Source organism: Corapipo altera, unplaced genomic scaffold (assembly GCF_003945725.1).
Source record: "Corapipo altera isolate COAL_440 unplaced genomic scaffold, ASM394572v1 52b, whole genome shotgun sequence".
In the NCBI taxonomy this organism is placed as follows: Eukaryota; Metazoa; Chordata; class Aves; order Passeriformes; family Pipridae; genus Corapipo; species Corapipo altera.
The window spans coordinates 2,248,503-2,265,605 of NW_020884922.1; the positions used below are offsets into that span (position 1 = coordinate 2,248,503).

Below are 17,103 nucleotides of genomic sequence, written 5' to 3' on the forward strand. Positions count from 1 at the left end.
TTTTTTTTTTTTACCTGACGTAGATACATGGCAACCATTTAGCAATAAAAGTTTCTTGACACTGCTGAAAACTCCCTCAGTGCAGAAAATAAGAAAAACCTACTCGAGAAAGGGTTTTATTTTGGAACGTGGGTTGTGGCTTGGATTTTCATTTATTTTGATTTCTTGTATTTTAATTTTTTTTTAGAGAGAGAATTCTGCCCGATACCTACTTGTAAAACACAAAACAATATGCTAAAGTAAAGCAAGTAACTTTTCAAAAGCATAACGCCATGAAAATGACGTATTTAGGCTGTCGCTTTTTCGCAGATATGGGAAAAATACATACCCACAGTCTGGAGCTGGGCACCACCTACAGTCAGGATCCGCAACCAGCCACCGCCTCAGCATAAACTCTTCATATTTTTCCATCAAGATGTCATCATTTAATATCAAACGGATATCATGAGGATTAAATCGTTCCGAGCATTCTGGACAGCTAATATTAACTCTGCTCTCAGAGATTTCTATCCGGAGATACTGACGCAAGCAATCCACACAAGATCTATGGTGACAAGTCATTATCTCCGGGAACCTGTCCTTGGAGTGCCGCAAAAGGCACAAGGGGCATTCCATGAAGTCTCCACTTGGTTTGCTGCTAGAGGTTGTTCCATTATCAGAAGAGGTACATGTGGAGAAAATAGAGTTCTTGTCTGTACACATTTCTGAATGAATACTTTCGATACTTGCAATTCCATCGACACCTCCATTTAAATCCCTAGACTTGCGTTTCGTGTCTTTTTTTCTCCGAAAAAGTGAGCCCAATGAAATTCTTCTTTTCTTTGGTGCCTTTTTAACCGATGGCAAGCTCACAGAGGAAGCAGAAGACTGGAGGTCCCGATCAGAGCCCATTTGCCGATGTAAACTCATGTCTAGGCCACTCTCAGAAAAGAGTTAAATTTCATACACAATCCTAATCATTTTTAAGGATCAAACAGAGTCAGAGGATACAGGCATATTATTATGTAATCCAGTTTGAGAGCCTTCATGCAGAAAATTCACATGTGTCTGCTTCCAGCAAATTCTTTAGAGGAATTCCCTATATAAGGAGGAAAGAAGAAAAAAAAAAGGAAAATTAGAATCACAACCATCACTTTTGGTTCAGAAAGGTTACAGCTCTCTAATGACATGTTATTCCTATTACTACCATCTTCTCTTACCATCTGACCCAATACCTCTTTCTGTCAGCCTTTTCTATCTTTCACATCCTTCTTATCCTAACAAGCCTGACATTTCCCTGTGGTCAAGAACTATCTTTGTTACACTTAATCAGTGCGGAGAACAGCATCTTCACTCCCCCACTCTCTTAAGGGGGGGCAAAAATAGGGAGTGTGTCTGTGCATGTGTAGAAATTACCAAAACCCAAGGTGACAGCTAAATAAATGTACAAGTTCCTCTAGAAAGCTTAGTAACAGGCTTCAGCATTGGAGACCTTTCTACTTTCTCTACCTTACATTTTCCACACATGTGTTAAGGTCAACTAAGAATCCAGTACAGTTAATTAAAAGAAGGATTTTTGTGTATGTTTTGAATCCACTTAGACTGACAGCAGAAATTAAATCACTGTAGCTAAACAACTTAACATATTCTCAAAATCTAAGGTTTCTCAGAGAAATATGCATATTTATAACAGAAGGCATCTGAATATTTCAGGGAGTAGAGCTGCAGAGTGAGTGACAGCCAACACTGCCTTGCCTTTCAACTTCTACATAATCAAGCAAAGAGTGCAGTTAAGGTGACAACATCTGAATCTTTTATCAGACTGGTTTTTGTAAAAAAAAAAAAAAAAAAAGAAAAAAAAAGAAAAAAGGCCCCAAAACCAGACTCTCATCACATATCAAGCTTCAGTTATTGCCTGTGTACAAGATGACAGCAAGGATTTCCTCCTGTTCCCTGCTGCTTAACTCACTGGCTCCAAGAGAACAGAAAAAGAAAGGTGTTTTCCTATTTTCCTCTGACAGAGGAGACTGCTACAAGAAGTGGCAAATCACCTCCAACCAAAACCACTAACTTCTCCCCAAACATGCAAACATTCCCACTTCTTGGAAGCTTGATTGTACAAAGTGAATTTTTCTAACTCTCAGTGTATTGCTTCGCTAACAGAAAAATGAGAAGGTATTTCTTACGTGACACCAGTGCTGCAGACTCGAATCCAACTATTGCTCACACCGTTTCTTTCCTCAGTGTTTCCCAACTTAACTCCCAGAAAGGCATGCACTGGGTTTCTATGACTTTATCAAAGGATAAAATCAGAAACCAGATACAAAAAATAAGTCCAAAGGTAGAAGCAAAGGAATGTAGAGATGAATGTCTCTATTAACCAAAGCCAGGCAGTCTGCACGCCAGTGAGAGACCGGCACAAAAACAACCGCGTGCTGCATGTGTGTCTCCAGGAGGGATCACTGAGAGCCTGGTTCAAGACTAGGAAGTTTCAGAGGAAGACTGACCAGCAGCGGAAACAGGAATCCCTCTCCAAAGAGGAAACACAGAAATAGCTCATGGCCTGTCCATCCCACCAGAGCAATCTGTGTAGCAAACCCATTGCTCAACCCTCTTCAGACCACCGCAGCAAATGTTGAGTATGTCCGAGCAGGTAGCCAAGACAACACTACTCAGTTTATACTACCACCCAGTATAGTAGCACCCCACAAGAATAATGTCTTCTTCAAGTGTAAAAGTTAAAAAAGAGGAAAAAACCCAAAAACATCCACCATAAAAAAACCCCCAACCAAAAACCCCCCCTACACCTCCTGGTTTTGATAAAATGAGGTCTTGATGCCCTTGCGTTTTTGGAAAGAAAAAAACCCCACTATATTCTACTTTTCAAATGCTGAATTATTACTGCTTTTTTTCCTTCTTTTTTTTTTTTTAATAAAGGAAAATCTTACCACTGTGAACATATTAAAAAAAATAATCTTAGTTTACTCCCAGGGTCGAAAATAAAGCATATTTCAAGAACATAACATACTCTTCCTTCCCTCCTAAGGGAACATTTTTATACTAAAAATCTAGCCAAAAAGAATCTTGGATGCTTTACCTGCTTCTGTTCCCAAAACAAATTTAATAATTTTACAGTCGCTGTTTCTCATTACATGAACTAAAACATTCCTTTATATAAAAAAAAAAAAAAAAAAAGAAAGGAAGAAACTGGAAAAGCCAGCTCCACAATGATTACAGAAGGAGACATCCTTCTCTCCAGCATCTTGGCATGATGTTGTATCACAGATACATGCAACTGGGAGACGGTGTCTGAAATATGCTATAGATACAGCCTATGGCTGACAATGAATTAAGTTTATATTTTTAGAAGTGTAAGGATAACCTTAAAAGCATCATTATAATTGGATTATAAAAGCTTATAAATGCTTAAAAGCATAATTGTAACATTGGTATGTTCACACAGATACTACCAGGGCAGTGGAAAGTGCCATCCTCCCTAAACCAGGAGAGTCCATGAATGAAATGAACAGCAATCAAAGCACTCATTTCAGGCAAGAAGTTTTTTGTTGTTGTTGTTTTAAGAAAAAAGTAAAATAGAAAGAGGTAGGAAGTAAACACAGTAACACAGCCAAGTCTATGACTACAAGCCATCCCCTCCTCCCTTTCTCTGGAGAGGAAAGAATGTGTATTACAGCATTTCTGCCAGTTCCAACAGATGTACAAAATCAAGAAATAGCAGCTCTGGTGAAGAACTGGTTGTACTTTTTTTTCTTTTTAAATAAACAAAGATTCTCCCATGCCGTAAAGAAAGAGACCAGTATGTCCTATAGTTCTTTGAGCAATGGGATCTGATAAGCCGTCTCTCAGAAATAGAAGATTGCTCCTCTAAGGAAAATAGTTAAAACTTTGAATGGATCTTTGAATGGAAAAGTTGCCAGTTATTTCAGACCATCATCAATTATGGTCTCTAGATTTAAATGCAGAAAGTTAGTTTTAAAAGCCATGAATTTCCTTATATAGTAATTCTAGATTGACATTTTAGTGACGTTCAAAGATGACTTTGCCGAAGTGAAAAGATTCAGCAGATGATTTATTACAGGAAAAAATGAAGACAAATGTTACAATGCTAATAATGATCAGAGCCGTACAAAATCATAAAAGCTTTCCTAGCACAATCTGGAGCACCAGCCAGTTCTCATGTTGCCCAATCCAACACAGCATCTGCATGTTTTTGCTGACAAAAAGGAAAAAAAAATATTTGATTCTGTACAGCCAGAGAACACAATGCCCGTATTATTCCAGTAACAATAAGTCCACATGAAGTAGATACACTGTGTGCAAAATGAAGCTCTGAAATCCAACTACTTGAAATGAGTCAAAGACACACAAATTATGGTAATAACAAACAATCTGATTTTCAGGCAAAATTCACTGCAAGTTTTGCACTACCCTCACGGATAAATTCCGTCAACACACAGAAGAAATTAATATGGGCAACAGCAAATGGACAGAAAAACCACAGAGCACAAATCCTAAAAATTTAAGTTCACCACTGTTCTCAACATTTCCTCAAAAGCACTTACTGACTACAGAAAAACCATGCTTCTGGCTTCCCGCCATGCCCGAAGCTCTACCACAAATCCAAATTCCAGCCGTGCTTCGCATTCTGCTCGTGCCACAGACTACCACAAAACACCAGTTGCCACAGCACAAACACACCTTGTCATTTGAAGATTTCCAAAAGCACAAATGACATTTGCAATTCACGTAAAGCTCAGTACTTAGCTGCAACCCTGCCTAAGCTGTTTGCTTGGGGAAACCTAATGAACAACCAGTTAATTTTCTTCTGTAATTCTTTTTGACCATGTTTCTGTACGTAAATGTTATTGCTGACCATATAGTGAGGGAGGGAAAGGAAATCAGAATAATCTTACAAAAGGAGAAGTTTTCAACTCAGAGATGACTGGGGGTGAAGAGTATCTTCTAGTATGGTTCTCCTATGGCACAATCTTCGCTTGTCTCTTACCAGTTTCAAAACATTTTGGAAATGCCCTAAGGGCAGCTCAGGATAACCCTGCTATTTTGCAAGAAAGGAGCAGCAAAGCCCTATTTCTGTAAGCCTGCTGGGGCAAACTAACCCCATCATGCTCCGAACTGTCCTATAAACACATGGGAGGCACAAGTTCAACATGCTGCCTGCCTGCTCCTCCACTACACATTCAACCTGGTGTACAGGAGCAACAAATCAGGCAGTCGGCCATCAGGACAAACAGCTTCACACACGTTTGTAAACGAAGGCAGGCTTAAACATTTATGTAGAAAAGGAGAAAACCCACAATAAGCATCAATGTAGTTACATCCTCACTAAAATCCTTAAATATTCCCTTGTAATTGGTGTTAAAGTGGCAAATTTAGACTTTCCCTGTTCCAAGCAAACCCTCTTTATCTTAGGCATTTATGCTCCTCCAATGATTTAACCAAGCACCGACTCTGTTAGCATAGTGAAATTTATTTCTCGATTAAAACTGACTACTGACAGCTTCCTCTCTGACATCTGTAATTCCCAGCATCTATACTCTGTAGCTGCCTGAGATACACTGATACACCTTAAAGACAGCTGTAAAAAAAAATCCTCCTGAGTTTGATTTTCATACACCAGAAAATCACAGATCTGACATATATTTCTGCCTCCTCCTTCCAATAAGCATCTCCTGTCAGTCACACAGAATTTCTAAGCTATGATGTTCTTAACATAGAGGTACCTCTAAGCATCTAACAGAGGCATCAAACCCAAATTTTCCTTTTCATTTAAACCATGATCTAAAAACTGTAAACACAGTGGAATAAAACATGCAAAAGCTTAAGCTCCTAAATAAAATATCAATGTACAGGATTTTGAAACAAAGCAATTAAGAATCTCATTTCAATGGCCATTCTTTAAATGTCAATTTATTCTGCAGCAGTTTTTTTTAAATTGGGGAAAAAAAAATCCAAACACTTTTGCCTTAGGATTTCTGAAAAAATATACCCCTACTCACTTTACACGTGCCTCAGATTCAATTACACATCTAGCATTGCTGAGTTAAAACAGAGAGAGGAACAAACTGAAAAGTTCAACAATTTTGACATCTATGTGCTTCTGCAACACTATGTCCCATTAAAAACACCCCACCATATTCACGTCGATGCACATGGTGTCAGAACATGCTAGCACCGTTCCTTGGTTTAATCACAGATGATTTAGTACAAGCAGAATTAATACCTTGCAACTTGGAAGTAAACAAATGTTGTTTCTGTTGAAACAACAAAGGTTCTGGCAGAACCTTTATATGCACTAAGTTGAAAAATAAAATCCTTTATTGGTAACATAATGCAGCATATTGTGTTAGATGAATGTGTATTGTGCAGGTGAAATGCTTAATTGCAACAATTATCAGAATGCAGTTATGACTCCAATATACTTCTCTTCAAAAACTAAAATCAAGAGTAGTTACATTTTCCATGTAATGTTTCAAAGACTGTAAAGATACTTTAGTTTGTGCAGGGTTTTTGATGTCCTCTATCTTTGGTTTCTAATAAAAGGTGAAAGAAAAAGTTGATACTATTTGGATTAAACTGAAAAGTTAATCCTACGAAAGGAAGTTAAAACCAGAAGATTTCTCAAGCTTTTAACTCAAACTCAGATCTACAGATACTTGTCAAACATTTACATTGATTTGTTATAGTATGACAGGATGCAAAAATGTGAAGTCAAAGTGTCTTAAATAATTCACTTAAACTGAACTGTGTAAAACTACCTTAAAAATACACTCAGGCAAATTTTACTTCATTATGACTTTCTCTTTTGAAAAAAGGGCACCAGTATGGTAGTTTGCATTTTATGAAATTAATTTTTACCCTTCAGACACTTTTGCAGGAAAGTATCTTTTACTTTCTATCCTGCTTTGTTTCAGAAGCCATGTACGTGAATGCTTCTCTTAAAGCGTGAAGACTACTCATTACAAAAGTTAGACTTGCTTCTACTAGCAGTAAATCCAGAGCGAAAATTACTTGATCATTTAGTTAATTACATCTCATTTCTTTACGCTTACAGTGGACTGTTGATAGCTGCACAGAGGCCATTATTTCAAAAACAGGATTCCCAAATCCACAACTAATCCAAGACAAATTTTTCAAAACCTTTAGAAATCTGCCATGTCAAGTCTCAAACTTCACATATCATCTTTAAACAACAGAAGAACAGCTCCAATGAAATTTCACTTTTTTAACTTATCTAAATTCAAAAGCCTGGGAGGGAGCAGAGTTCCCTGCAAGCATCGTACCAAGCATTCACTCACTCATTTGACATTGGAGCTCACACTGGGATCAGTGAAGGTGTTGACAGGATCTGGGACATGCCCATATGAGAACAGAACTGACAAGCAGAACTGAGTAGGGTCCTTATCCCTAAAATGAAAGGAAGTTAAACTCTATGGGACAGGCCAGCTTGGCACATGTAGGTCACTAGACCACTGCCAAGGGAGAAACAAGAGATCTTCCAGGAGCAAAAGGACTTGTTTTAACATATGGAAGTTTCTACAAGGCAGTCAGTTTACTTTAAAGAGAGTCTTCTAATAACTGGCCTCTCATGACTTCTTACAGAGAGATTTAGATTTGATGTTAGGAAGAAATCTTTTACTCAAAGGGCAGTGAGACACTGGCACAGGCTGCCCAGAGAAGTTGTGGATGGTCCATCCCTGAAGTGTTCCGGGTCAGACTGGATGGGGTCCTGAGCAACCTCATCTAGTGGAAGGTTGATCCTGCCCATGGCAGAGGGGTTGGAATGAGATGATCTTTATCATTCCTTCCAATCCTGACTATTCTATGATTTCATGTTAAGCATCTCTGATATTCACAGATATTATCACACAAGAATTAAGAGAAAAGTACTTATGAGGCAGAGATAGCTCTTAAAAGTCTAGTTTCTAGTTTACTGCACTCTTACCATGTCTCAGTTTATTCTGACTGCACTTTATTTTTCCTTAAAGTCCTGTGTCAATTATCTGGAAATTCTATTTTCACTTGCAGAACAAAGCAATATTGTTTGTAAAACAATGAAGCAAACAGACAGACTATGAACCCACTTGAGCTCAAAGCCTGAGAGTCAGACTGACCGGGCATAAAAATCAAAAGATTGACAGTATTTAAAATACAGAGAAGCCTGCAGAATACACACTGCAGAATTGCCAAAAGTTAACTGATATACAATGTTCTATTTTAAAATTTGGAATGGTATGTAGCACATGACAAACCAATCTGACAGCGAGAAAAATCTTCAACAGTTTATTAAAAAAAAAAAAAGTTATGCTTCTTCCCTAGAAATTTATGAGCAATACATCCTGTATCATGTGTCCATGACAGCTGCTATTAAGAAAGGAAGTCCTGCAAGCTGCTCAACTCATTCTGAAAGTCTCTGAACAACTGATTGGCAACTCCAGCGAAACTGGTCCTCTTGCAGATAAAATGCCTGTAAAGAAGAAAGTGCACTCAAAGTGCCTTCCCCTCTGTCTGGTGGCAAATGGGCAAGAATTCCTTAAATTCTAAAAACATTAATTTTCCAAACCAGTAGCATTAAATCTGGGTACATTGTGTGCAACGGTTGACCAGAGCTAAGAACTCAGTGGAGAGATGCTTTCTATTTGTGGATCTGCAGGCCTGCGCCTGTTGCAAATAAGAGTAACTGGATGAATTTTCCCTTATCTAACCCCGCAGAGCAGTCAGCTCAACCATGCACTCGTTTGTGTGTCAAAAGCCTCTCCTGTGTACTGCGGTGCATTCTGTAAGCAAATGTACCCCAAACTCTGCCAACAGAAATCAAAGTCTTGGAAACACTGGGGGGGGGGGAGGGAAGGGAACAAACAAAAAAATCACCAGAATTTTTAACTATTTTAATCCTCAAAACAAATCCCATAAACCCAAAAACTTTCCCATCCCTAAAGTAAAAATATACTATAAATTCTGTTTTAAAATCCTAACCATCTGTAAGAGCAGTTAATATAAAAGAACTAGGGAACATGATTCTAAATTCTGTCTTCTAAGAATGCATAGTATGAATAGATCCAGTCTTAACAAAAGCATACATGAAACAAACCACATTATCTGGCAGTAGCAAAATAATCCCAAAGCAAATTTTCAGATTCTTAGCTCTGTATTTATGTCAGTTGAAAGCAAGTATTGCCCACTTTTGGTTTTACTCTTTAAAACTACTGCTGAATGATAGCTTGGTATTTCCTGAAGTTGCTTTTTATTCCACAGCATACACTGCAAAACAGAGTAAAGACATACATACACACCAGCAAAATAACAACAGAAAGTTTTGTTTCCTGCAGTGTCACCAATCCTGCAAGTGGAAAACATTGCAACACTCCTGAATGCTGAGATCATTCCTACAGAAAAACTGTTCCAAAATGAAAATAACCAATACTCACAAATTTCCAGAAGAAGTAGATTTAATTTCAGGTCTGTAATTTTGCCTGGTAAAACAGTAATGGCTACATACTGAATTCTGACAAGCTTTTGTTTTCAAGCAAAAAATTACTGCCCTACTATAAAAACAAACCAAATAATGTGTACTAAGATATAAGGAGGGACAAATACTGTAGTAGAGGGATCTGAAACCATGAACACAAGTTCCAGAGGGAGCACACAGAATTTGAACAGCACACCAGAGAGACAGCAGCTTGGGGGACATAAAAGAGGTAACAGATCTCAGCTACTGGCTCCTAATGATTTTTAAATTCAGCAAGAACCACAAGTTTCTGTCTTGTGCTGAGGGAAGATATTATTGTCCAGTTGACTGGTAGCATCTTCCAGCTCTGTTGTTTTTGTACTGTAACTAACCTCAATTTTGGAGGCAGAGAAGAGAGAAATAAAACATAAAAACACCCCCAACTCAAAACCACCGAATGCCCCCCCCCCCCAATTTTGAAATGGCTTTGCCTCAAATGAAGAAATGCTGGAAGCTATTAATGGATTACCTTTTTTAATTCCCCGGTGCTATTTTACCGATTTTATTTAAAATATATATACAGATATACTTTGGATAAAATTTTTAAAGTAAACCAACTAAAGGAACTAAAAGGGACCAAGTTAATAAGAGTTTTGAATTCTTTCAGTAAGATTAAGTTCGGCAGACTAACCAGACCTTACTTACAGGATAGGATAGGGTACGATAAGACCTTGTTCACAGTTTCTGAAAGCCACTGTGACAACTCACCGTGACTCACTAAGTCACTGTAAAATGAAGGTACCTCAGCCACTGAGAACTAAGTAACTGCCCTGCACTGGTCTCGTTTGACATGTCTCTTTATAGAGAAACTAAGAATTTTGGTAAATATCATTCAATATAAAAACTTTCAGAAAAGCTTGGGCAACTGAGTGAATAATCCATATGCTATTCGAGCAGCAGCAAGTCCAGGATATGGTCAAAAACTATGACAGAGTTTTCTGAACTCTGTTATGGCTGATGCTACAACTTCCGAAACTGCCCTCAGGTCAGGTACTAATTGCACCAGTCTAACTAACCGCTCCTGTTCACTCAAGAAGTGAGATTAGTGCAAAGTCTAGTAAAACATACCCAATTCTACTGCAGCTTGACCTATTAATTTACTCTGTATGTTAACTGAAAAATTCTGCATGGATGTATTTCAAATCACCAAGTCAGTTTTTTGTAATCATAGTTCTAAAAGAACCAATGCAATTTCAAATACAGACCAAGATAAAAAATAAAAAAAAAAGAAATAAAGAAAAAAAAGAACAATTGAGAGAAAAAGAGACAAAAGCTAAGACAGGGAAGGGTCTAGCCAGGGAAATAAAAATACTCCATCCTGCCAGGAACACTGCCTGTAGCTTCCAGACAGGAAACTCACTGCCTCCAGAAAAACCACTGGCGTCATGAAATGGCAGAAGTACCATGAAACTTATCTCACAGCTGAACTGAATGTAGAATGAAAGGAGAATATTAGGAAAGGAAGGTAAAGATAACCTGACTAGCCATCAAACACATAAATCTTTGCTTATGAATACATCAGGTGAGAATTTAAATCTTACTGATGTATCTTTGGATGAAAGAATTAGTGGAAAAGATTCTTCTAGTTCTGCTGAAAACAAAAAAATTAAAAAGACCAGGTTGAAAAGATAGAGCCCATTCAGCACAGCCAGGAAGAGAAGGGGAATGATCTAGCAGCCTTTACAGGCAGACTCCATTGGCATTGTAACTAGTGTAAATGCTAGTTAAAAAGCACAAAGGAAGAAAAAGCTGAATGCTTGTCATTTAAAGTACATATGATGCTGTACCTATGCTGGAAATAGAATATATTCCAACAGGAAGAGTTATTCTGCCAGCACAGTTATTGCACCTGCAACAACATCATACTATGCCAAAAAATATGCTATGTCAGCACACAACAGGATTTAGTCAGGTTGATGAGAGTTTTTCCAAACATTTTTCACTGACAGCAACACAGACTGAGAAGTAAACAAGAGTTTCTTTATGCAAAACAACTGCTGCACCAAATGGCTAGAAGAGTCAGTGCAAAACCACCCCACTCACGTCTTTAAAAACTTACTCTTGTGAAACTTTCTTAGTCCTCATTGCCTTGTTAATGGCGTTCAAGCATGAATCAACAAAGGGGAGTTTGGGAATCCCCTGCAAACCACTGGGCACTAGCCAGAGGCCTCGTAGTCCTGTGTGTCAGGAGATGTGTTGGGTCACACAGAGCTGACAAGACCCTGGCAGTGCTGTAGCATTCTGAATTGTCAGAAAGCTTCACATTCAACCTTAAAAAATAAAATTAAACACTCAAAGGTTCCCTGTTGTGCTTTATAAACTTACCAACAGAATACAAACCCAGAAAAAAATGCATGGGACATCCAGTGATGTTCCTCTGCCAGTTGAGGATGCTGCAGCAGTTCTTAGTGCTTACTGGAGACAAATGAGCACGTGTCAAGACGTATCTTCACTATTCTATTTACTCCATTACTTTCAAATTAGCAAGTTACACCTCCACTGCCAGGCCTCACAACAGAGTGAGTATTTCTGAAATACAACTCTTGTGCCCTCGTGCTTTTGAGGAGGGATTGCAAAGCCTTTACCTCTCCACGTACCCCCTCACATTCACACATGCAAATTCACATATTCTTTCTGTGTTGGATGTTACTTTTTTTCCCTCCAAAGCATCATCTTAAACAGCTCTTTCTACATAATTATGGAAACATCATTAGTCGGGCCCCTTTGTGCGACAGACTGTGATACATCATCTCTTTCCAACAATTGCAGGTAAAAAAGTTAATATGAAGTAAGCATAATGCAATTCCTAGAAAAGCTATTGCGCTTATTTTCTCCATTATTTAGAACAGCTAAACACTTTCTAAGTATAGTTGCCAAACAAACTTGTATTATTTCAGGTTCTAAGGTAAAACCACACTTTGTGGTTTTTAAATAGTAACACTGGTAATATGCTTTCAACTATACCCTTTTTAGTAAAACTTTAAAAACCCCCAACACCTTAAGTCAGATTTAAAAGCTCCCTAGACCACAGACACATTACATTTGGTAAACTAAGTTAGTACAGAAGACGCCACCTCCAGCCAGGAGTACTCATTAGCCTAAACCTGACATACAGTCCTTGAACATCGGGACGATTTTTTCCTTTAGAAAGCAGAGTAAATAATTTGTAAATGTTACAAATGCTTCTTGTTTATTTTTAAAATCAGCTGCAATCCTACAGCTTGACTTTGAATCCTGTCACAATGACACCCATAGTTCTGCTCTGATGGCCTTAAATACAGCTCTCCTGAGCTGTTTGCATCCAGACAAAACTTAGATGAAACAAGTATCTTAAACTGAATATAACACACAGGCTTTCATCTTTATTTTGCAGTCAAAGATATTTGTTTAATTTGCAATTACAAAAGTCAAAACTCTGTTCATCTTAAAAATAAAATACCACTTTCTTTGGTGGATCAAAATTCACACAGCACCTTTAAGTCCTTATTTTCTTTCTACTTTCAAATTAACCATTATGAATGTCAAATTGCAGCAGATGATTACTGATTTATTTTCTTTTTGCTTATCTAAACATAATGCTAACACTGGGAAAAGCGCCCTTGACCAATACATGTAGTTTGCCTCTGGAAAACATCTTCACTTGAAACACCAGCAAAGAACTGTTACTGTAATCACAGATTAAAGAGCTAAAAGCAACATCCTGCAAGCCAGCGGTGTCAGGCACAAATACTTCCAGAATAATCTGCACGTCTGTAATAAACAAATGGGACAATACGTAGTTTACCAAGTACATTTTCTACTCACAAAAGATAAACACTGAGCAGCAGGCTACAAGCACAATTCACAGTGACACCCCCCCTCCAAACTCTGCTTCCATTCCAGCATGCCATCATTCCAGACCAGAGCGACTGAATGTGCGCAATGCAAAACCTCACCCTAACTCTGCTGACGTCAGAGTTTTCTTGCCAGCAGACTCTTTAGAACTTACGTTAAGTCTCCATTGTGCTATGCAACTCAGAGGTTGCATTCCTGAATGGGAAAACAAATGCAGAAGAGCCAGGAAGAGAGGGGGAGGACAAATTCAATTTTTCAGCCCGGGATTACAGCTGTATCTGGCACAGTCTGTCCATGTGACTGGCTCGTTTTGCAGGCTTCAGGTTAATTCTCTCTATCAACCAGAGCCAGGAAGAGAACAAAGCAGTGCAGGAAGATCCAAAAAGGTCATCTGCAGCAACCAGCTCAGCAGCAGCCGGCGAGCTGGTGCTGTGTGTGTGTCCTCCCGGCGGCCTGGCAGGAGGGCAGCACCAGCCCTCGGCCAGCACACCTTGTCCCTTCGGGCCACACCACCTCACCCACAGAGTAAGGGCAGACAGCAGCGCACCTGTCTTCTTTTCCATCTTCAAAACCAAAACAGATTCCTCAAGTCAGAAACATCTGAATTATTCTAAAAGCAGAAACTGGAGCCAAAGCTAACAGTCTGTATACTCTGCAGATCGCTTAAGACTAAGGGATTGCTGAAACTGCCTGCAGACACCGTGTCTGCAGTGGTGGCAGAATACCTCACACTGACTGTCTGGGAAACAATAACACTAAAAAGATCTTGAAAAATATCTCTAAAGTCTCTCCTATTCACTCTTTCTTTTTTTACAGTGACCAGGGGTCACCTTTGCTCCAATCCAACATCAATAACATTCTGAATTTTTACTCAGAAATGCAGCATTCACTCTCAGCAAGCCACACACAAACACAAAGGCACATTCACAAGTGTGATGGCTCATATCACAGATCCTCACACTCAAGTCTGTAAGCAAAAGGACATTTACAGCCACCTTACTGCAACAACAAGGACCTTGCAAGCAATCTTCATGCCTTACTCTCAGCTACCCCATACATTTACAATAAAAAGCTCCTCACTTCTGTCAGAATTTCTGCCTGACATATACCAATTGGCACATGAAACAGAAGAACCCTCACTGAGCACAGCAGTTCTGAAACCGATTCAAAACCTGTATTTTACAAACCTGCACTGAACATTCAGCGATAATGACACTTAGCTTCTACAGCCACTGACATGAGTCTGTTCTTCAACAGACTCAGCTCTGGGGAGAAAACTGAGCATCCTACAGAGAAACCAGACAAGCCAGAGATGATGTTCACATTTGAACAAAATCCAAACCCAAAGACCTTCAAGTTTCATATTCCCAGAGGGTCATGTCTGTCTCTAGATAACCTGGTGACACTGTCAAACATTACCAGCAGTTAACTGTAGTTTACCAAAGGATCCCGTTCCAGCTCAGTGGACTGTGATCTGGACAAACCTGTATTTGTGTTTGCTATCTCCCAGCAAGACCGGATCAGTACAAAATACCTGGACACGATGCCAGTTCTCTTAGGAAAGTTCAGCTATCACAGCTTCCTTCCCCTCAACTGCAAGGATTACTACACAGGTATAAATCCAAAGTTCTATTCTCAACCCAGACCTTTCCTCTGGCTATTGAAACAAATTCAAAAAATGCAGTATTTTTTCTCAGGGTGGGTGGGGAGGAGGAAACAGCCAGAGTAAACAAACTCCAAAAGTACTCAGGATTTCAGTAATGGGAATGTTATCACCAGCTCCATTTTTCAGGCAGTATAGACCTGCCTACAGCAAAAGTGAAAGAGTGCAAGAGATTAATTTTTTTCTCCAAGTCTGCTTTATAATGCAGGACAAAACTTCAACAGAATGAATAAATATCCTTGGTGATTGTTTCATATTCAGTCTGAAATGTACTTCTCTAACCTTGTTACACTGCAGTATGTGTGTGGTTTCCTTGCTACAGCTAGCACGAGACAAAAATGAATCATATGCTGTATCAGTGCCAAAGCAGAGAATAAAACAAGCCCAATTGCTGTTATTGAGGAATGAAAGTCCCCCACAAAAACGTCAGCTGCACATCTGTTTCCATTGTAGGATTAACTTCTTCAGTGATTTTGATATTTAACAACTTTACCTGAAAAACAAGGCATACAAAATTACGAAGTTCTACTAGTCTAGAAGTGAGACATTTTAATCAGATCATTTTAACATTGCTGAAAATAGGAATTTTTATGATTTAACAGTTATTTAGAAGTTTCGAGTCTGTGATTCAAAACAGCAGATTACACAAATTTTATTTTGAAAAAAGTTTTTGTCTTGTTTTGGTTTTTTTTTGGTTTGGTTTGTTTTTTACAGTTCTGCTATACTGCCTGTTTTCAGTAAGGGGAGTTTACACTATTCTCTAAACAATTACTCAACACTGCATTAAAAAAAAGCTGTAACTGAAAAGTTATTCAGAAATTACTTCTGAAGTTCTTTTAGCTGTTCTTTCCTTCATTTCTCTTTCACACTCATCTCTTTTAGGATCACCATTATGAACAAAGGTATGTATGACAATTCACTTTCTGTCCTTATTTCTGACCTTTCTGATATGCAATCCCACTGTTCAGCACTCATCCTCAAATCATTCTACTAACAGAAAACTATCACAAACTGTATTGAAGGAACATAAATGATGCTGGCTCATACTTAGCAGGGGTTAAGGACCTGTGACAAGTCTCTTCTTTCCTTCTATGATTTTCTTTTGCAGATTCTCAAGTTTGAGAGCAATAACATGAAATGGGGAAAGCTGTCATATAGAAGGAGGGAGATTTGGTCTAAAAACGTTTAAATGCAGCTGTTTTAGTAGTTTCAGCCTACATCACCCTCAGCTCCTCCATCCCAGCATGCAACCTTTTCTTCCTGCTCTTCCTTGCTTATCCCCTTTCCTTCTACCTCCTTTGCTGTCTCTATCCACCAGCTTCTCCTATAACTCCTCTGAGATGGAGGTAGGCAGCTCCCACTTAGTCTCAAACCTTTCAATCTGGCAGAGAACCAAGAGCAGAAGGAAGCATTCCCCCTTTCTCACTTGGGTCTCTCATTACTGACTTGATGCCTGGCAGCTGTGAGACAAAATTTAAGTATCTCACCAATTGCTACAATGGCTGAAAAAGTCTGGCCGTATGTGAAATGCTCAGGAATTTCGGTGCAACAGCAATCATTCTTTAAAGAAAATACTCAAAAATATTTTCTAACACTTTACCATTCCTTGCAAGTTTTCACAGGGATAGAACGAACACGGAGCAAGGCTTCTCTTTGAAAATAAAAGCAAAATAAAATATAATAAAAAGTCAACCACCTCTGCTCCAAAAGACAGACATTGTAACTTTCTCAGAGCAGTTGCATGGGACTATATTTTTAAACAACAAGAAACCTTTGTGTTCTCAGAAACCACTTTTGGTGGAAGTTTTTTGTTTGTCTGAATATCCACATTAAACCACAAAATATGTTTCAGACCAACTACATTTTGAATGGAATACAATCAAAAACCTGAATGCCTGGTTTTATAATCTTATATAAATAGGATACTGTCAGTTCCCAGTGTTGTATACACAATACTTGGAACTCCTGATACACTCCTAAAAAGAGGAATTCTTTGATGTGTACTTGATGATAGCAGCCCTAGTCAAAATGAATACCTATCAAGACCCTTTCCATACATACACACCCATCCATATAATAC

General features: G+C 38.6%; 1 protein-coding gene across 1 annotated transcript in view; it reads right to left on the reverse strand.

The window, feature by feature from the left end:
- RNF19A (ring finger protein 19A, RBR E3 ubiquitin protein ligase) overlaps positions 1–17,103 on the reverse strand; it is a 53,977-nt gene that overhangs the window by 19,283 nt on the left and 17,591 nt on the right. The window contains 2 exon segments of the mRNA XM_027656986.1: positions 329–923; positions 926–1,078. Coding sequence (XP_027512787.1) covers positions 329–923; positions 926–944 — 614 coding nt within the window. The 5' untranslated portion in view covers positions 945–1,078.